This window comes from Rhinoderma darwinii, chromosome 4, assembly GCF_050947455.1.
Source record: "Rhinoderma darwinii isolate aRhiDar2 chromosome 4, aRhiDar2.hap1, whole genome shotgun sequence".
Lineage (NCBI taxonomy): Eukaryota > Metazoa > Chordata > Amphibia > Anura > Rhinodermatidae > Rhinoderma > Rhinoderma darwinii.
The window spans coordinates 39,843,032-39,865,241 of NC_134690.1; the positions used below are offsets into that span (position 1 = coordinate 39,843,032).

The following is a 22,210-nucleotide window of genomic DNA, read 5'->3' on the forward strand; positions in this document are numbered from 1 at the left end:
TGGATAAAAAAAACTGCAGGCAATGATGAAGCAGTGCTGAATTCAGCTATAAGAGGTGCAGAGTTTGCACCCAGTCCTTGGTCTGACAGGACTTTATGGCGCCTCTGCTGCATACATATGTCCTTCTGGCTATAATTGATCTGCTTATTAAATGCATTATGATAAATCTTGTGTAAAACCACACATAAGACATTGTGACACAGATGTAGCAGAGCCGGATTTGTCATTGTGTCCATCGTGATCGTAGTCATTCAGTAAAAAAAACAAAAAACATAACACCATGAGCTGTGTTAAAGGACTTGTCTCATCAAAGACACCCCCTTTGATATGGGAGCCGCCATCCCATGATCCCCACGTGTCCGGCTCCTGGGAACCTCAGCAAACATCTGATTTTGCTGGAGAAATTTTCAGTCACCTGATGATTTCCATTGTAATACATAGACATCGTGAGTCCACCAGAGCGAGACCCGCTACTAATTAGCTGTTTACTGCTTTGGCTCATAAAGGGGGGGTGCTGTAAGGAAGACCTCTCCTCATGATCTCCATATAGGTCATATGGACAGGGGTTGTCCTGATGGGACAACCCTAAGGGACAAAGTCAGCTCTGTTTCATCTGTAAACTTAACTTTATTGTAATATCACTCTGCATATTTCACTCTGTATATAATGTTTATATTATATGAATAGATCTAATAGATAAGGGAGACCATCGCCTATGAGATGACCTTCCAAGATAGTCAGCTACCTTCAGCTGCACAGTCCAGTCATACATAACAGTAAAATATAATCCTAAAATGGTTATAATATCCCGTCATATATATGCTGACCGTTACAATATCTACTGTGGTGGTAAATATAGCGATGGGTGACCGGTTACTGAGATTTGATTGTTTTCCATAGATCGGTGTAGAAGGTAAAGGCTTTGAACCAACGCTCGATGCCCTGTTTGGTAAGGAAGGCTTTTTCCCAGACTGTGCCACCAAGGCCTTGTACTGGGCGGACGGCAAAGTCCCTGACAAGGTCACCGAGGTTTTGTACAAGTGGTTTGGTATCTCCAGACAGGACAAGCAGAACCAGGTAAATGTACAGAAGATACAATGTGGTGCTTCACCATAGAAGGTACATCTTCTACCATGGACTCATATATGTCATCACTTATTGTAGGATCTGAAGAAAGCTGTCCTATACAACGTGGATAAGCTGATAAAGAAAGTGAGGTCTAGTGATGCCCCAGAGGCTAAAGCATACCTGGAGATCCTTGGTAAAGAACTGGGTTACTTTAAGTTGAGCGACTTCAATACTCTGGGAAATGTGATGCTGAAGAGTTTCCAGTCTGCACAGGATCTCCCTGCAAAGGTAGAAGCCATGTATACAATAGAACATGATCTCCGTGAGCGGTTCAGATTGGTTGCCAGTAGGGTTTACGAGGTTACAATCGCATCTGGGACCCTATACCTCAAATTCAGAGTTCAGTTGTACAATATGTTGGTGGTGTAGAAATGGTATATATAGATAGTATTTAGTTTGAAGTCATGATATATGACACCACATATATATATATATATATATATATATATATATATATATATAGTCACATGGTAGGATGGGGTATAGCTTCTACACAAGGAGCCCAAGCTCTTAAGATATACCTCAACTTCTAGCTATCAAAGGGGTCCATGATGCTCTATGAAGCGCCGTACCCCTTCAACTCATACCAGAGAGATTTCCATATTTGTGAGCAATGCCGAGGTCAAGGGAGCTGTAATGTGAATTTTTTTAAAGGGCTTTTCCCATCTTGCACATTTATGGCATAACCACAGGAAATGCCATAAATGTCCAATATATGCGGGTCCCATCACTGGGACTCGCACCGATCCCTAGAATGAGGCCCATTGACCCGTAACCTTTTTCCGCTGTTGATGCTCTCCGGCCACTATCTGACGAGGTGATCTGGAGTACGAGCATGCTGAGCTTTGCTGTTTCTGGAACTCCCATAGAAGTGAACGGGAGTTCCGAAAAAAGTGTAGCACGGTGAACTCGGCGGTTTCCAGAGCAGCGAGAGCAGGAGAAGGTGGGACGGGGGTCAGCGGGCTCCATTCTAGAGATAAGTCCAGGATCCAGAGGTGGGACCCGCATCTGTCAGACATTTATGGCATATACTGTGGATATGCCAGAAATGACTAAGATGGGAAAACCCTTTAAGTCAGCAGAGTATGATGTGAGATTTCAGCTCTTCAGGACTTTACTACAGACTGTAACTCAGTATATTTAATCTGTAAATTGGTATTCAAAGGGGTACAACATACAGTTTAAGCTACAGCTCTGATAGAAGCACAAGTCAAGGTATAATTTGAAGTGCAGAAGTTTGGAGACAATAGATGTAGTTATTGGAAAAAAATAACTGCAGTACCATATTGTGGACAGCAGATGGCAGGAGTGGAATCATGTTCTTATCACTGTGAATTGTAGACTATTTACGGGCAGGATGTGCATTGTGATTTGGTTTTATAAAAGGAGCATTATCAATTCAATAAAAATGTATTTGCTTATGTGAACATCGGAAGACACAATTGCGACTGATACTAATATACAGCACTAGTGTGCTAGCTTATCATTGATATTTACTATACATAACTGAGTAATATTACATGTATTATATCAGATTGCACGGATATTCTCCAGTGGTACTGACGGTGACTTCTTCATCCATTACATCTTCATGGACAATCAATTCTCCCTCCCAACTGGATCAGGTCTTCAGCTGCAAGTATCTTTGTCTGGAATAATTGCTGCGGGTACAAAGGCTGGAATAAAATTTCGAAACAATGTGAGTCCTGATTTTTTGGAGTTGTCTGTTTTGGACAATCACTTTTTGTTAGAAGGTTCCCCCAACAATAAGCTGAGAGGATGTCCTGCTCCTTAAAACCCCTAGCAATCAGCTGCAATGTGTGATGAATCCAGCAGCAAGTATTCAATTTTCCTGCAGCGCCACCACAGGGGAAATGAAGCATTACACAGTTCCTTAAAATCAATGGGCTGTTCGTGTAATACAGGGATATGTTGGATCTTTCAGAGGGAAAGACACTCTTTTGGCCGCTCTCTGCTCAGGTTAATAGATGAGAGTCCTGAATGGGGTCTCACTTCATTTAGATCAGAATTCACTAATAGAGTATTTGAAGAAGGTTTTTTTTAAACCTGACAACCACTTTAAATAACTAAAAAGTTATTGATAACACTGGATATTTTTCTACTTGTACAATAGCCATCGCTTTTCATTCATATTAACCTGCCCAGAACTGACAGATGCTGAAAATTTCCTATTCTCATCCTTACATATATACAGCAGATTATTAGATATAACGGTTGCTATATTGTTTACATTTTAATTTGTGTATGTTTTCCATAGGCAAAGGCAGAGTTTGCCCTGAATCCTGCAGTTGCAGTAGAGTTTGTTACTGAATTAGGAATCCAGATTCCTGATTTTTCCAAGCATGCCGTTCAAATGGACACCAACATCTACCATGAATCCAAGGTCCAGGCTCGGTTCTCTGTGAACGATGGACAGTTCAAGTTCTCAATTCCTGCACCCACTACACCAACAAAACTCTTCAGCATTAAGTAAGTGTGAGAGAGAGAGAGAGAGAGAGAGAGAGAGAGAGAGAGAAAGAGAAAGAGAGAAAGAGAGAGAGAGAGGGAAAGAGAAAGAAAGAGAGAAAGAGAGAGAAAGAGAGAGAGAGAGAGAAAGGGAGAGAGAAAGAGAGACAGAGAAAGAGAGAAAGAAAGAGAGAAAGAGAGAAAGAAAGAGAGAGAGAGAAAGAGAGAGGGAGAGAGAGAGGAAGAGAAAGAGAGAAAGAAAGAGAGAGAGAAAGAGAGAAAGAAAGAGAGAGAGAGAGAGAGAAAGAGAGAAAGAAAGAGAGAGAGAGAAAGAGAGAGGGAGAGAGAGAGAGAGAGGAAGAGAAAGAGAGAAAGAAAGAGAGAGAGAGAGAAAGAGATAGATAGATAGATAGATAGATAGATAGATAGATAGATAGATAGATAGATAGATAGATAGATAGATAGATAGATAGATAATCAGATATGAGATAGATAGATAGATAGATAGATAGATAGATAGATAGATAGATAGATAGATAGATAGATGGATGGATGGATGGATGGATGGATGGATAGATAGATAGATAGATAGATAGATAGATAGATAGATAGATAATCAGATATAAGATAGATAGATAGATAGATAGATAGATGGATGGATGGATGGATGGATGGATGGATGGATGGATGGATGGATAGATAGATAGATAGATAGATAGATAGATAGATAGATAGATAGATAGATAGATAGATAGATAGATAGATAGATAGATAGGTATTAATAGATGTGTGATTTTAATAAAGCAGTAAATAACAATTTGTTCTCTTCTCATTTAGTAACAAAGTTAACTTGGTCTTTGCATCAAAGACTGAGGTCATGCCTTCCATCGTTGAAAACAGAGAGGAGCGGACAACTTGCCGACCTCTTTTCACAGGGCTGAACTACTGCACAAACCTTGGATATTCTAATGCCAGTTCTATAGACAGCGCTCCATACTTCCCACTCACCGGGGAGACCAGGTAATTGATATTTTCACACTTTTTACCCGTAAAGCAGCCCATAAACAGCTTGTTTCATACATTCTATATATACCATCAACATCATCATCATCATCATCATCATCATCATCATCACTGAAGCACAGTGACATTGGTCTGTGACCTCAATAAAGCTCTTTATCTAATTTTTATATATGAAAGATACACTTGGGGGTTTCATTGGAAACCGAGTAACCTATCAGTAAATTTTTGAAGTTTCAATTTCTGTGCTTATCTCATAATATAGCTTTATATGCGTGTTAGCCACCACTGGGGGGGGGGGGGACTACAGATGAATTTATAGCTAGTATTGAACTCATTGGGAGCTGTATAAATCTGTATACAGTGAGCTCCCCCTAGTGGAGGCTGCAGGTAAGCAGAATTTTATTGCAAAGGGATTCAGGGGTCACAGTTCACTGCCAGGCCCCATAGCAGTGACATGTGCTACCTCTTTGGTAGTTACGCCACTAATAACTGTATGTTCTTTTTATTATTATTTTTTTGAGAAATAAAAACTCTTTTTGTTTTTTGCTTACGTTTGCAAGGTATGAACTGGAGATACAGCCAACAGGAGAAGTGCAAGAATATTCCCTGATGGCAGGTTACAACCTGAACAGGGAAGAACGTGACCTGGTAGACACTATTCAAATCTCCGCCCAAGTAGAAGGTAATGAGATTTCTTTAGATTTTTGTGTTTTTTAAAGAGGTTGTGCAGAAGCAGCTCCGCTCGTGTCTGGTATTGCAGCCTATTCAAGTGAATAGAGATGAGCTGCAATTCCAGACACAGCCCATAGACAAGAGTGGTGCTGTTCCTGAAAAAAAATAATCTTGGACAATACCTTTAATATAATTGGCTCTATGGACTTTTTCTGAATCTTACCAAATGTTGTTTTACAGGGAGGGAGTCATCAGAGGCAAGGCTGACAGTCAAATATAACCGCAACAAGATCATTTTGACAAGTAATGTGGAAATCCCAGATGCCAACATGAACTTTGGTGGCAGTATTAGAGTCAATGACGAATCCAATGATTTCAGCAGATCTTTCGCTCTTGTTGCTGAACTCAACAATCAACAAGTCTCAGAAGTCACTTTCACAGGAAGAATTAGGTATATATATATATATATATATAGGTACAGATCACAGCAAGTGTTCAATTTCCCTGTAGCGCACCCACAGGGGAAATAAACATTACATGGGGTTTATGTAATTCAATGGTCTGTCCATGTAATGCACGGACGTGTTTGGTCCTTCAGAATGAGAGATGATCCTTGTAGCCATTCTCTGCTCTGGATAATTGATGAATTTCCAACCAAGGGACTCCCTTCTAGTAATTTAGGATGCCCTAATGGGGTGTTTGAAATTGACTTTTCGAAAAACTCTTTAAGAATAACATCCGGATCCATGCAAATCATTATGCCGAGAAGTCAACTGTGCAGCCAGGATTAATTTGTAGTGTTAAAGTGTTACTAAACTTTTAGAAAACTTTTGACCTGTCAGAAGTTTTGATCTGTGGGGGTGAGAGTACTAAGTCCCCCGCCGATCGCTAAAACAAAGCGGCAGAAACGCTCGGGTGAGCTCTGTGCCGCTTTGTTTCTGATCGGCTTTCCTCGAAGCATTGTACAGGCTCAATAGAAAGTCTATAGGCCCGTACACCATTTGCTCGGCTTTCCGAGGAAAGCCGATCAGAGACGAAGCGGCACAGCGCCCACCTGAGCCCTTCTGCCGCTTTGTTTTAGAGATTGGTGCTGGTCTCACTCCTTGGAACCCCAGTATTACATTCTTGACATCCTGGTTATCTATTGAGACATAGGGTGACATTGCGTACCAGAGGTTGAGAACTAAGCATCTATAGCATTGATCACCACTGACCTTCAAATTAATGGCAGATCTTATTTTTTCTCTTGACAGCTATGATGGCAGCACTCAAGGTGTCCTTAGTGGAGAGCTTTTAATTCCAAGACTACATATAGAGGCCAAAGCAGATGCTACCCTTAAGAAAGTACAAAGTGACTTCAAGCTTCAGCTCAAGTCTTCCGCCACGATTTGTGCTCTGTCTGGATCACAAAACGTTGTGTTCACCTACGGTAGGTTCATTTCACTTTTTTAATTGGACATACAACTGAACCTGTAGATTCACGGTCACGGTACAGACGGAGCACAGGTTTACTGACAATATACTTTCAAAAATTATACTCAGACCATGAAAAGATTGAACTAGATTGGAGCACTACCTCTAACAGCAATGTGAAGAAGATCATCTCGAAATTCCCTGACATCAGATTCTCCGACCTTGCCAGCTACCCTGAATCTCTAAAGACCTACGCCAACAATGTTCTAGATCATAAGGTGGCTCAGACCGACATGACTCTCCGCCATATTGCTTCACAATCCATAGTGGTAAGTTTTTATTGATGTATCAGTAATTTGAAGTGCATGTGCATCTTTTAGAAGATGGCGGGGGTCTGCAACCTGGGTCTTCTGCCGGTCACTAGAATGAAGCGGCTGTGATGTGACAGCTATCCAAGTCAATGGGATTGTATTGTGCATGGACATGCACATCCACTTCAAGCTTGCATCGGTGGGGATCCCAGATCAAGGATTCCCACCAATGGTATCTTCTTATACGTCTCAATGGCATGTAAGATAATAGGTGAAGGTACACATATTTCAGTTATTATTATTATTTCAGTTATTTATATAGCACCAACATATTACGCAGCGCTGTACAGAGGTCACATTTTAAAGTAATGTCGTATACTATCTAAATTAAATATCTCTTCATTTCAGGCAACCAACAATTGGTTGCAGGCGGCTTCAAGAGACAGTCCATATGCACAAACTCTAAGCAACAAGTTGTTTGCCTTAAGAGATCTGGACATGCAGGAACTGGGTATCCCGGCTTTCCCTGATGACCTGTTCTTAAATAGGTAATTGAATGTTTATAAACACACATGTAGCAGAGCTGTTAGTGATTTTACACAACATATATTGATATATGTTCCAGATATCTGCGATAAACCAACTGCATTATCTTAACTCAGCGAGTTATTGTGATGCATGAAATAAACTGTAAAATAACCAACTAAGCTCTGCTACATGTATATATGCTTGTATTATGTCTAACTTTCCGAGCATTAACAGTAGTCCGTTTATAATTACTTTCTTTATTTTCTTGCAGTGATGGAAAGATCAGATACAAATTTAACAAGGAAAGTATTACCATCAATATCCCACTACCCTTCGCAGGAAAGTCATCTCACCAAATATTGGCAAAAACATTGAGGTCTCCATCATTAGAACTTCAGTCAATGGGATTTAATATCCCAGCAAAGGAGTTTAAGGTCCCAGCCTTCACCATTCCTGACTATTACCAACTAAAAGTACCTTTGCTCGGAGTATTGGATCTATCATCTAACATAAACAGCAACTACTACAACTGGTCGGCATCATACACCGGTGGAAACATTACCAGTGACATCCAGACCTATACTGTAAGATACCAACTAAGAGCAGACGCCATTGTGGATATTCTTTCATATGGCATTGATGGTAAGTCATTTCTTTTTAAACATTTTCATAGTCAATCATATGTCTTGTAAAATATTTACAGCCTTTTTTATTAAAATGAATGGAAACTGTCAAAGGAAGCTTTTTAATTGCTAGCTTCTAGGGTTCAATGTTCATGTGAGAATACCTCATTATAACAGTGCCTACCCAGCGTGAAACAATCTAAGTAGGCACGTGCCCCAGGGCCTTCACCACATTGGCTTTCGAGGGAGCCACCACCACCCACTCTCCCTGTCCAGGTCAGTTCTATCTATCTATCTATCTATCTATCTATCTATCTATCTATCTATCTATCTATCTATCTATCTATCTATCTATCTATCTATCTATCTATCTATCTATCTATCTATCTATCATCTATCTATCTATCTATCTATCTATCTATCTATCTATCTATCTATCTATCTATCTATCTATCTATCTATCTATCTATCTATCTATCTATCATCTATCTCTTTCTCTCTCTCATATCGATATATCTAGCATTATCTACATACTTACGCCCTTCATTCATGTGGCTCTCTTTTTAAGTCTAAGGGAGGCACTGGCTTGGCTGTCTTTATATCTTGGTAGAGGGCCACGTGCATGTGTTTCTACCTCTCCCATATGTGGCTTCTATATGTGTTCAGGTGGCATCGTGGTTCCAGAGAGGCCTCCACTATTTTTTTGCCATGGGGCCTATACCAACCTTAATTCGACCCTGCGTAGGGGCAAAACTAAGGATTTCCTTGGCCACATAAAGGCACAAGCCTACATATCGAGTGCTATAATAGAGGTCACAGAGGTGTGAAGTAACTTCTAATATTGGTAAGATCTTACTGTAGGCCACTTTGGCTTTTAACAGACTCAGTGCCAGCTTTGCCTGAGCACTGTATCTTGTATTGCAGCACCGTGGCCCCTTTGTTTGGTTCCAGGATCCTGGGGATATGCCATCAGTTATTATAGATATAGAAACCTCACTAAAAGTATCAGATATACATGTAAAATAACATATGCCTACAAAAAACACGTTCGATTTGTAAAGTCAACCAATATACAGTAGAATGAACCCAATCAGCTACATATGGACAGTGATCTAAAAATTATTCTGTATTCGGCCTCATTGATTACCGTTATATATTTCTCACATTTTTGCAGGTGTGTGTGTATATATATATTTACATTGTCATTGATTTTTTTTACTATATTAACAAATCCATTTTACTATTACAGGTTCTGCAAAGGGATCGTATGACCCAAGCAACATATTAACCCTGTCCTACGAAGGATCATTACGCCACACCCTTCTTGATGCAGGTCTAAGGCTTAGTGAAATATATAACTTCAAGAACAACCAATGGTTTAAAGGATCCTATTCTTACCAGGCCAGGAGTGTATTGGGATTTGAAGCTTCTGGAGTTTCCTCACTCAGGTCATCAGTCAATAACCACATAGTGGTGACCGAGGCTGATATGAATACCAGACTGAATGTAGCCTCCCTATTTGCAAACAGTGATTTCACGTTAGCGTCCACCATCAACCCAGAAGGCAAACAGACAAAAATAGATTCCAACTTTAAGTTCGATTCATCATACTTGAAAGCAACAAACAAATTGTCAGGAATGTCCCTGTTAGGAGTAGCAACATTGAGTTCAACCACGGATTTACAAGATGGAGCTTTTGTCAACACCATGACTGTTGATGTGAGAAACAATGAGTTGACCCTAAAGTCAAATACCAATGGAAACTACTACAACCTAGTTGGGCTGAACAGATTTGAGCTCACCTTGTCGAGGCAGATGGCTGCAATCCGTTCAGAGTATCAGGCTGACTACAAACGCAACAGGTTCTACACCCTTCTGTCTGGATCTCTTAACTCCCTTGGTCTTGAATTAAATGCTGACGTCACTCTAAATAACCAAGCAAGTAGAGGTGCTCACAAGGCCACTTTGAAGCTCAGCCAAGATGGCCTTTCCACTAGTGCTACCACCAGTGTCAACTTTAGTCCATTATTGTTGGAGAGCGAGTTGAATGCTGGTATTGGTTCAGCAGGAGCAGTCATGAAAATGATGGCCAGTGGAAGATACAGAGAACACAATGCCAAGATTTCTGTTGATGGAAAAGGTGCCTTGAGTGAACTGTCTCTGGGTAGTGTATATCAAGCTACTCTTCTTGGTGTGGACAGTAAACATCTGTTTAACTTTAGGGTTAGCAAAGAAGGTCTGAAGCTTTCCAACAACCTAATGGGCTCATATGATCAGATAAAACTGGAGAGCAGCAATGACCTAAGTATTGCAGGATATATTCTGCAGTTTACCTCCAAATTTGAAAACGCTCTAAGCTCTGACAAAATCCACAAGCACAAGTTTGACTTCCAGATGCAGCCATATACCATGACAGCTGTCCTGAACAATGAAATGCAATATGGTGCCTTAGAGTTAACCAACAAAGGTCAAGTTCAGCTCGAAGCCTTCAAGGTGAATATCAATGGCAATATAAGAGGTGCTTTCAACAAAGATGAAATAAAGCATTCCTATGTCTTCTCGGCTGGTAACATGGAAGCAAATGTTAACACAGACACCATTGCAAATATACAAGGAACTGCCCACACTCATAGATTTACGCTGGAACTTGCCGGACTCTCTCTCTCACTTAGCAGCAACACAAATTGTGACTCAAAAGCCATGCGGTTTACTAACAGAATTCGCTCAGTTGTGCAACCATTCACCATAACCATTGACTCTCAAACCAATGGAGATGGAAGACTGACGATTTATGGGGAACACTCAGGACAACTTTACAGCAAATTCATATTAAAAGCAGAGCCCCTTTCCTTTAATTTAGTTCATGATTATAGGGGATCAACAACGCATTCATTTGGAACAGGCAATACTCATGAAACTCTTCTAGATTACAACACCAACCTGTTGTTCACTCCTTCTGAACAGTTAAGCTCATGGAAACTTAAGAGCCGCCTAAACCAAAATACATACAACCAGGATGTTAGTGCATTCAATAATGCTGACAGTATTGGAGTTCAACTTAGTGGGCAAACTCTAGCCGATCTCTCTGTACTGGATAGAGAGGTTCTTCTGCCTTTTGGCAAGTTTAATCCAATTGACTCTCTAAACTTAAGAGACACAGTCAATACACCTCAAGAGTTTATTATTTCCGGCCATATCAAGTATGATAAGAATAAAGACATGCATATCATCAACTTGCCTTTCATTGAATACATGTCTTTATATTTTGAGAACATGAGAGCTGTATTACTCACCACTCTAGAAGCTTTGCAGAATTCATTGAAAGATGTAGATATTGACCAATATGTACAGAGATACAGAAGGGCATTGGATACAGCTGGCCAAAGAATGAATGACTATGTGAATAGTTTGGATCTAGAAAGCAAAGTTAGTCTGGCAAAAGAAAGAATTCTATCATTGGCCAAGGGATATAAGATCACAGCTGAGGAACTTCAATCTGCAGTCGAAGATTATTTCAGACGGGTACAAATCCGTTTGCAGAAATCCTTTACTGAAATGGACAGATATATTAAAGAAAATTATGACCTTGAGAAGCTTACGAAATCCATTGAGATGTTAATTCAAAGATGTGTGGAGAAACTGAAAGCCTTCGACAATGAATACAAAGTATGGGAAAAGACCATTGAGATGATCCAGAACATTCGAGTTTCAGTTGAAAAAATTAATGTTAATGACTTAGGCCAAAGCTTGGCTGCATGGATCCAAAATGTTGACGAACAATACCAAATCAAAGCTAACATCCAGAGACTCTTACACCAAGTCCAGGTTTACATACAGAGAATCAATGTTGATCAGATGGCTCAAAATGTGAAGGAACTCCTACAGTCCATTGAAATATCAAAGTATGCAGAGGTGATAAAAAATGCTGTCCCTATTGAGAATATTAGATTTATTATAGAACAGATAAAAAATCTTGTCATCACACAATTTGAGGAATTTCAAGTAAGTGAAAAAATCAATGCAGTAGTTGACACGTTTCAGGACTTTGTGGCCAAGTATGAGATTGAGAAAAAGATTGAAATCCTCATAGAAAAGTTTATTGAGTTCCTGAACCAACAGAAAGTTAAAGAAACCATCAAAATGGCAACAGACATGCTAAATAACATTGATGTCAGACTGTATTGTAAGAGGGTGATTACGTTTGTTGATGCCGCAGTCAAACAAGTAAGAGACTATGATTTTAAGAAGCTAATTGATGATGTCAACTATAACTTAGACATCCTGGTTCAGAAGATGAGGTCCTTTGATTATGATAACTTTGTGGATGAGTTCAACAACAAGATCAAAGAGCTGACAGAAACATTCAACAATAAACTGAAGGCTCTAGAGCTGCCACAAAAAGCCGAAGCTTTAAGACAATATTTGATGGAAGTGAGAGCCGTGGTCACTAAGTATCTTCAACAAGTAAGAGACACCAGGCTTGCCTCCGTTGTTCAGTGGTATGAAGATATCATGACCTCAACGGTATTAAATGAATGGAAGACCAGAGCAATTGAACACCTTGAGGATGTCAGAGATACAATATATGCTATGAACATAAAAGAAGAATGCCAGAAGTATCTACAACAGGTGGGCCAGGCTTATCGACACTTTGTAATTTCCATAACACAGGAGTGGAAAAACATGGCTGCCAAGATTAATGACTTTGCTCAAGAGAATGATATCCAGGAGTGGGCTGACAGACTAAAACTACTTGTAGAAGAAGGATTTGTTGTGCCCGAAATTAATTTAAGATTCATTATCTTGCCTGCATTTGAAGTTAGCCTGCGGGCACTGAGAGAAGCAACATTTAGGACACCATTCTTCATTGTACCTTTCACAGATTTGCAGATCCAGTCTTTGGAAATCAATTTCAGAAATCTAAGAGGCATTGACATTCCAACAAGATTTGTAACACCTGAGTTTACAATTTTAAATGCCTATAAAGTACCATCCTACGAAATTGATCTAAATAAAATAAAACTTGAGGTTGTAAGGATAATCGATCAAATTATTTCAAGAGACTATAAGTTCCCATCCCCGGACATACTATTAAGAGATATAACGATGAGTGACATGGGGCTTCCTGAATTTTCCATTCCTGAAATCTACATCCCCAATATGCAGCTACCTGAGTATAAAATCCCGAAACTAAACTTGGAGAATTTCCAATTCCCCGAAATAAAGATTCCTGAATTCCAGCTTCCAAAGATTCCTCACTCTGTTTCTGTTCCAACTTTTGGCAAGCTTTCCAGTTCATTCAAAGTAGCATCACCCTTTCTCACAATGTCTACTTCAGCTGAGGTCAAAAATTCCACGGTCTCTGAGAAATCACCAGAAATGATTGCTTCTCTTAGTACAGAAGCAACCTCAATGATTGAAGCTTTGGATTTCACCTTTGGAGCAGATGCACGAATTTCTGCACCCTTGATGGAACAGTTAATTATCAAAGAAACTGTGTCCCTGTCTAACCGACATGTAAAGCTGGATCATTTTAGCGAGGTTATCTTCACATCAAGTCAAATTCAGACACAGATCCAAACAAAGGCTAACTTGAAGACTCAGAAAAATACAGCTGAGCTTCAAAACTCCATTACTGTCAAACTGCAGAAAAGAATTACAGCAGATGTGGCTACAAAATACTCTCATAGATTGAATATTCCACAGTTGGATATTTCCAGTCAACTTGACCTACAAAATGATGTTGACACAACAGTAGACATTGGACGCATTTCCTTAATATCTTCTGGCAAAGGAAACTGGAAATGGGCTTGCCCTCATTTTACAGATGAAGGAACCCATCAGGCTGATGTCAAGTTCAATCTGAAAGGTGGCAACATTGAACTTTTGGGCACTAACAAAATTAATGACAAATACCTGAAACTGGATCAAAGCCTCAAGTATGATTCCGTGTTGCTGAGCTATGCAAACATTGAAATAACGTCAAAGGCTGATGCTCCTAACGTTGGAAACAGCATTGCTACACTAAAAGGAAAGGCTCAGGTTAATGAGATGAAGGTAGAACTTGAAGCAACTCACAATGCAGAGCTATCAGGTCCGGCTACTGGAACAATAAGCAACAACTTTGCCTTTTTGACTAGAGCCTTTGAAATGAAACTGTCCACTGCAAACAATGGAAATCTAAAAGTAAGTTTCCCTCTGAAGCTAACTGGCAGGATCGAATTTCTAAACAACTATGACTTCACCCTCAGCCCCACTATTCAACAAGTGTCATGGCAAGCAAATGGAAGATTCAACCAATACAAAGTGTCTCATACAATTTTACTGGGTAATAACGAAGAGAATATTCAGGCTGCATTGGCAATGAATGGTGAAGCTAACCTTGATTTCTTGACAATCGCAATCTCCATTCCCGAAATTCAGATCCCCTACACAGTAATAAAAACACCAGAGGTTCGAGAGTTTTCTCTATGGGAAAAAAGTGGCCTGAAGAATTTGTTGACAACAACTCGTCAGAATTTTGATCTGAACATAAAACTTCAGTATCAGAAAAATAAAGACATGCATGTGATACCTCTGCCACTAGATGCAGTTTTTGATTCTGTAAATACAAATATGAAGACCTTTAACAAAAAGTTTGAAAGTGGAAGAGATAAAGCAATAAACCTCCTGATGGACTCTTACAACCAAGCCAAAGTAAAGTTTGATAAATACAAAGTGGACAATCAAATAAGTGGAGTACCGAGAACATTCAGAATTCCTGGTTATACCATACCACTAGTGAACATTGAAGTTTCTTCCTTCTCTGCTGAACTTCCAGCTTTTGGTTACCTAGTTCCTAAAGAAATAGGTACACCAAGCTTTGTTGTGCCAATGATTGGGTTCTCTATCCCATCTTACAAGTTTGTGCTGCCTTCACTAGAAATGCCTGTACTGCAGGTGCCCAACTCTTTACGCAGACTTTCTCTACCTAAATTGAAACTGCCCAGTGGGCAAAATGGTATTTTTATACCCGCATTAGGAAACCTCACTTATGAATTCTTCTTTAAGTCAAATGTTATTTCGCTCACCACAAGTGCTGGAATATACAATCAGTCCGATGTCTCTGCCAGAGTAAGTGTAGCCTCCACATCAGTTATTGATGCTCTTCAGTTCAACATAGATGCAACAACAGGTCTTACTAGGAAGAGAGGCCTAAAACTGGCCACAGCCCTGGCTTTGAAATCTGTATTTGCCGAAGGAAAACATGAAAGCTCTATATCATTTGGAAAAAGAAACGTGGAAGCATCTGTGATAACCAATGCAAAATTGGATACCCCACTGATAAAGAGTACATTAAAACAAGAGCTGACCGGTAACACAAAGTCAAAGTCTACAATGTCATCTAAGATTACACTCACTTATGATTGTAATGATCCATTGTTTGGAAACGCAGCAAAGGGTAAACTTGATCATGTGCTAAGTCTTGAAGGTCTTACATCCTATTTTTCAATGGACTCAAAGATTTCTGGAGATATAACTGGATCCCTTCTAACCCAGCAAATGTTTTCTGGAACATTTACCAATGATGCAAATACTTACATGAATTCAAATGGCCTTAGATCTACCATCAGGCTTGTAGCCAACTCTAGGGCAGATGGCTTAGGACACATGGACTTAACAGAAAATCTTGCTGTTGAAGCCTCCACCAGTAGAATCTATGCAGTTTGGGAACATAAGGGAGAGAATTATTTAAGAATCACTCCACTATTCACATCAACAGGACAGCAGAGTGGTAAAGCCACCTTCGAACTGGCCCTTTGGAGTCTACTAACAGACCTTCAAATGAAGATCAGCCAACCCAATTCATTTATTGAAGCAGCATCGTTGAACCAAGGCATAACATTAAATGTTAACATGGATAAGCAAGAATTTAGCATGAATGGACAAGGTATTCTCGAGTCTCTCCTTTTGGCACACAACATTAAGCTATCCAATGATCAAACAGATGCAAGACTTGAAGCTGGAGGATCATTACAGGGCCACGTGGCTTTCCTAAAGTCACTCATGCTATCAGTGTATGACAGAAGTGTGTGGGATGTCTTGAAACTCGATGTTACAACTCACGTTGACAGAAAACAATACCTTAATGCATCAACAACACTGATTTACACAAAAAGTAATGATGGATACTTTTACCCTATTCCATCTGAAAGAATTGGAGATGGTTCCACAATAACCTTCCCAGGACTGATACTACCCAAAGACATTTATCAATCTTCATCTTTGCCAGAAATTAAATTCCCTGCCGCTGACATGAAGTTATTGTACACTACATCAGAAGGCTCCAATCGTCCCCTTGTTGAACTGTCTGCACCACAATATCAAGTAACACTATCCAAATACACTCTTCCTAAAAAGTTCTATGACTTGGATTTCAACAGCCTCTTCAACAAAATAGCAGATATTGACCTACCAACTATTGAGATCCCAGAACAGAAGATTGTGATTCCACCAATTAATGTAAGAATGCCTGCAGGAATTTACATTCCAGCTTTTGGTTCAATATCCGGCTCGGTTCAGTTTGCTTCCCCGATATACAATCTCACATGGACAAACAAGCTGGAAAACAAACCAGACTCTTTAGTAGGCACCATTGATGCTACCAGCAGCTCAACACTACAGTTTCTGGAGTTTGATCTTGATGGTGAGTTATTTTTTCCTTTCATGTGTTTTATACATTTTATTATTCTTTGACATTATATTATATTTTCTTGATTTCTTTTGGGAGATTGGTAATATGTCATACTTTTTTCCCTATAGCTTCATTAGCAGGTTCAATAAATGGAAGAACTCTTAATATTGTTGGACTCGGAAGTCTTGCACATGTGGATTTAAGCACAGTTTGGAAGGAGGAGGCTTCATTTAATGGCCTAAGGTAAAAAAAAAACAACAATCTTTAATATAGACAGATAAATAGTTATGAGATAGATCCTATTTATCGACGTAATTATATCGTTATAAAACATACTTATTTCATATATGTAAGCCTTCATTATGTAATGTTTCATTATCAGGCTGCCACAGCACAACTTTCAAATGGACATTACCAGTCCTACATTCACAAATGTCCAGATACTTTCCCAGCAAAATGAAAATGGTATCTCCTCATCTGTCTCATCACCATCCACGGGAACTCTGGGTCTTCTCCTTCAGAAAGATCCTAAGATGATCAAAATGAAAGTGTACAGTCGCTCTGCAGTGAGTATCTTATCGTAATCTTATATAAAAAGAGTGGTTGAATATGTTGAAGACACGTATAATCAACTTTTCCAATTAGAATATTCTGCTTACATTTATTAGCTATTTCTGATCTTGACAACTGCCATATAGTTATGATCATTCCTAGGAGAACTATAATGTAGCACCTCCATCACACTATTAATATTACTACCATAAATAACAACTCTCTCGTCGATGGCAGCTCCTGAGGTCAAAGCTGCTGTTTCGGACCTCAATGTATTTGCTTACATTCTGTGGGACACCACAGGGAATATGAAGTATTGCACTGCACCAATTGAAATCAACAGGCATTTGTCGACTACAGTAGATGCTGATCTGAGATTGGCGACCCCTCTATTACTTTAACGTGCTTTAGTACAGCATAGTATAAAAAGTTGACTTAAGAAGCTAACGAGCGAAATGTCGACAGTTAAGAAAAAAGCAATAAAGTACTTGGATTCTATACTTATTTTCATATTCTTTCCCATCCTATAGGCATCACCTGAAAATGAAGTACTTATCCTGAAAAATGAGATATCACTAAAATACCCAGATAAGATTCAAAATAAGCTTAATTGGCGCGAAGATGCTGCTCAGGATGTACTCAATGGGTTAAAGGAAAGATTGCCCAAGATGTCTGATGCCATCTACAATTGTGTCAACAAATACCACAAGGAACACTTGGGCATGGACATAAAAGACGCTGGTCTACGAATGAAGGAACGTCTACAGACAAAAGTGTCTTCAGCTTACAGTTATGCGTCCAATAATATTGACATGTTTGAATATCAGCTAAGGTCAGCAGCCAGGGGTGCCGGTGGAAAATATACAGATGTCGTCTCCAAAGCTCAACAGTGGTACCAAGAGCCAGCCGACATGTCCTTCCTTCTAAATGATAGGGAACTGGGCTCAAAGATGTATGAAAAATCGGTGATCGCTGTCAGAAAATACCAAAGTACAATGAAAGAGTTGATTGATGCAGCTATTACATTTTTAAGGAGCACAAGCTTTCAGCTACCAGGCCAAAACAAGAAATATACTGGTGAAGAACTGTTCACAATGGGTATACAGTGGGCAACCTCTACTATGGAGCAATGTATTCAGAAGATCCAACAACTTATTGATATCGTCATGCAGTCAATTACTGATGCAAATTTTATTATCCCTGGTACAACCATCAACATTGAGAGCAGACAAGTCATCCTTGCAGTTAAAGACTTTTTGAAAGCGCTACAAGACATTGCCAAGAAATTATTTCATGATCTCAAGTACTTAAGTCTTGAAAGAAACTTACAGCAACTTAAAGGATTAGTTCAGGAAATTTCACAAAAGTCAGAAAAACTTATTGAAGCCTTGAAATCCAGAAATTATCAAGACATAAAACTTCAAACCCAACAAATGTACAATGATGCCATCAATTCAGAGTATGCGCAATACCTTAGCAATCTTGCCACTGGAATCAAAAAGAGCACCAACCAGCTGCTTAACGTTTACCAAAATATCTATGAAGAACTTCTGGAGAAATTAAAGCAGTTACTTGTTTATGCCAAGGCCTTGAGAGAGGAATATCTAGACCCAAATATTGTGGGATGGTCTGTGAAATATTACGAAATTGAAGAGAAAGTTCTTCAACTCTTTAAACTCATCATTGATTCATTGAAAGAACTGCCTTCAAAATACGGAGTCAATGTCTCAGAGGTTACTGACCAAATGAAAGAATTGCTGAAAGAGTATTACGAGCAAACCAGGGTTCTAGTGACCAATGCGGAAGACAAGGGACGGAAGCAGGTGATAGAACTTTCCATGAAATTGGAAGGAAAAGTCAGTGATTGGTCAAAAAATGCCAAACAAGCCGCAGTGGAACATTCTCAGATTCTTAATGCAAAACTACATAAAGCCTATGATCAACTGCTGATCTTCTATGAGGAGGTTCTCGTTGAAGCAAACCACCTCATCGATCTGGTCATTCAAAAATATAATGCCTTCATAGAGTTCCTTAGTCAAATGCTGCAAAATTTCCAGAATTCTGCCAGTGAAGAGGTAAAAACATACATGTCAACACGTAAAGGTGAGCTTAAGGTAGAGATCCCACATCCCTTTGATTGGAAATCCTTTGAGGAAATTCCCCAAGTAAGAAAGGACATCATATCTAAGAGGATGGAGATTGCACATTCCTTGGTTCTTGAAGGTATTGAGAAAGGATCTAAACAATGGGAAGAACTGCAACAACTTATTGAAAAACAAGTTGAAGATGGAAAACTTACCGCACAGCAAATCATTGAAAACATCAAAAACTGGAAAAGAAACTGAATGGACATTATGTACTGTAGTACCTAAAAAGTAGTTTTTTACCCAGGTGAAAATAACACCAATCAGTATACATTATGTTTCATACAAGCTATTGTTGTTTCTTGTAAATGAAAAAAAAGCAAAACAATACAATGAAATTGTCTTTGAAGTTAACTAATAAAAATTGTTTGATATAAGCTGGCATTATTTTAAGTAATTTTTCTCCTTCTTTGCGAAATACAAAATTAAATTTATCATCATATTTGCATTCAATGACTTTTCTTTAAATAACTATAAAAAAAAATTGGTGAACCCTGAGCCTCACTAGTGGTAAAAGGCAATGACAACCATTCTGTCCATTTATAAGATGCAGGCACCAACACGTCTAACCATTAATACGGCAAGTAGTCATGTATAATGTCAATGGGGCATTTCTGTCCCTCGTCCGCTTGTTGTGGGACACCAAGCTACACTGAATAAAGTGGTACACTTTTACCCCAATTGGTGGTATTGTGATATCTACTTTGCAGAATTATTTCTGAGTCAAATTTTTTTTTTCAAAATTTGTCCAAGCCAAATGTGGTAGGTTCATTGTTGGGACCCGCACCAGGCAAACGTACACAGATGCAAAGGCTCACTTGATGGGGGGCATGATAGTTTGGGCAAGCATTGTTATAGCTGAGGGTAGGGTAGCTTGATGGCCCACTGTGACCGTCTCCCAATAGTCTACAGTGGGTAGGTTACACTAATTTTGCAAGATTCACTATTTCCTACCAGAAAAACGCACACACATGCCAGTTTCACATGACTTTTACTGGGAGAAATAATTCTATCCAGAAAATCTGGGTGAACATTGGAAGAACATATAAACTCCACGCGCACATTTCCCTGGTCATAGATAAACCAATATTTTCAATACTCCATAGCATCGCTAACAACTGTAACACCATAGTGCCTTATAGTGCTTTAGTTCTGATTATTTTGCATCCATACTATTAGCTTAAAGGTTATTCTGACAATATATAATTATAGCATCACAATTATTGGGAGAAAGGAGTCCCCTATTGCCTGTTGTGCTTAGAAACTGGAAGCAAATTACGAGGAGAGTTGGCCACTCATATTCAAGCCACTTTCTATCATAGTCTATAAGGAGCAACAGAAGCCTCCAAAAAAAATATGCCATAAATCATCAGGGTACAGCTACAGTATGATCGGTGACTTTCCCTTATCTACATTGTCTAACAGGAGTCTGGGATACATAAATCCACTTCCTGTCTGATCTGTCCCTTCCCCATGCTTTATACTGTAGCTCTGCTTATTCACATTGGCTGCTTTGTTAGTTGTGTTTAAGCCAAATCAGAAGTCAGTGCTTAAGAAGTTGATTTCCAATACATCAAATATTGAATAATTTTAAACTACATTCAATGAAACCACCAGTCTGAAAAAGAAGCAATAAGTGGGATCCTATGAGTATGGTCCAATCAGCCATCTCTATCATGGACATGTGACCTTCAGTCGGACTCCCCTCTCTACAGGTATCACAACATTAGGGAGGCCAAATGGTCATGCTACCCTCTTCTGTCTCAACATCTGGAGTGTGGCAGCAGGAATAAGCACCGCAGGGTGAACCTCTGATCAACCCCTGACTAGATCCTAAAACTGATATCCAGAAATTAATTCTACAGGTTCCCTTTTTCTGCAGATCAAAGTATATATTTTATAAACTAAGGAATCATGTTAATAACAAAAAACAGCAATTCAGTCTGCGCTGTGATTAATCCCGAGCTAATGACACTTTTTACGATACACGAGACCACCTTAAAAGAAAGCTTCTTCAGCTAGATGGTCATCGGAACGATACGAGGAAGGATATTGTGTTCTCCATTTTTATGATTGTCCTCGTGTGTTTTTATTTTTTTGGCAGAGTAAGAAAATATGATAAACTCAAAGATAAATTTGTTCTTGGACACAAAACTCAAATCGAAGAAGAAAAACTATAACTACAGCAGATTATTCACTTACATGTTGGTAATAACAAAGATCACTGAGTCTTCACTTGTCATTAAACATAGAATTCTTCAGAAAGCAGAAGGATTGCTTAACCCCAAGGAGCAAGTCACATTATTCATTCGAATCCGTGGCACATGTGGCAACGCTCCATCCAGCCGTTATGTTTCTAGACAAATAAAACATGTTTTTGGGGTTACTTAGCAATGCAAAAACAACTGTATACAAACTATAAATGTGAATATTTTTTATTAGCTGACTCAAGGCGCTAGATTCACAGCCTTTTTATATTACAAAAAGCAAAAGGATTTTGCAGACATTAGTTTATTTCGAAAATTAATTTTTAAAGGGCTGTAAAATTCATTATTTTGTTTAATTTGGCTCAAATGGATCTGGATTTACCATTAAAGTATGAGGTGAATTTTTTTCCCTCGCTAAATTAAGCACACCTTACAGCAACCTTGACCTCTGGTGAACCTATGCTAATAT

General features: G+C 39.1%; 1 protein-coding gene across 1 annotated transcript in view; it reads left to right on the forward strand.

Annotated features, from left to right (window-relative positions):
* APOB (apolipoprotein B) overlaps nt 1-19,911 on the forward strand; it is a 32,423-nt gene extending 12,512 nt beyond the window's left edge. Inside the window, exons 15-29 of the mRNA XM_075861044.1 lie at nt 901-1,077; nt 1,165-1,356; nt 2,663-2,827; nt 3,407-3,618; nt 4,432-4,614; nt 5,178-5,299; nt 5,530-5,740; nt 6,543-6,718; nt 6,832-7,031; nt 7,422-7,561; nt 7,813-8,183; nt 9,414-16,850; nt 16,967-17,081; nt 17,221-17,404; nt 17,921-19,911. Coding sequence (XP_075717159.1) covers nt 901-1,077; nt 1,165-1,356; nt 2,663-2,827; nt 3,407-3,618; nt 4,432-4,614; nt 5,178-5,299; nt 5,530-5,740; nt 6,543-6,718; nt 6,832-7,031; nt 7,422-7,561; nt 7,813-8,183; nt 9,414-16,850; nt 16,967-17,081; nt 17,221-17,404; nt 17,921-19,735 — 11,700 coding nt within the window. The 3' untranslated portion in view covers nt 19,736-19,911. The remainder of the gene's footprint in view (nt 1-900; nt 1,078-1,164; nt 1,357-2,662; nt 2,828-3,406; nt 3,619-4,431; nt 4,615-5,177; nt 5,300-5,529; nt 5,741-6,542; nt 6,719-6,831; nt 7,032-7,421; nt 7,562-7,812; nt 8,184-9,413; nt 16,851-16,966; nt 17,082-17,220; nt 17,405-17,920) is intronic.
* The last annotated feature ends 2,299 nt before the right edge of the window (nt 19,912-22,210 follow it).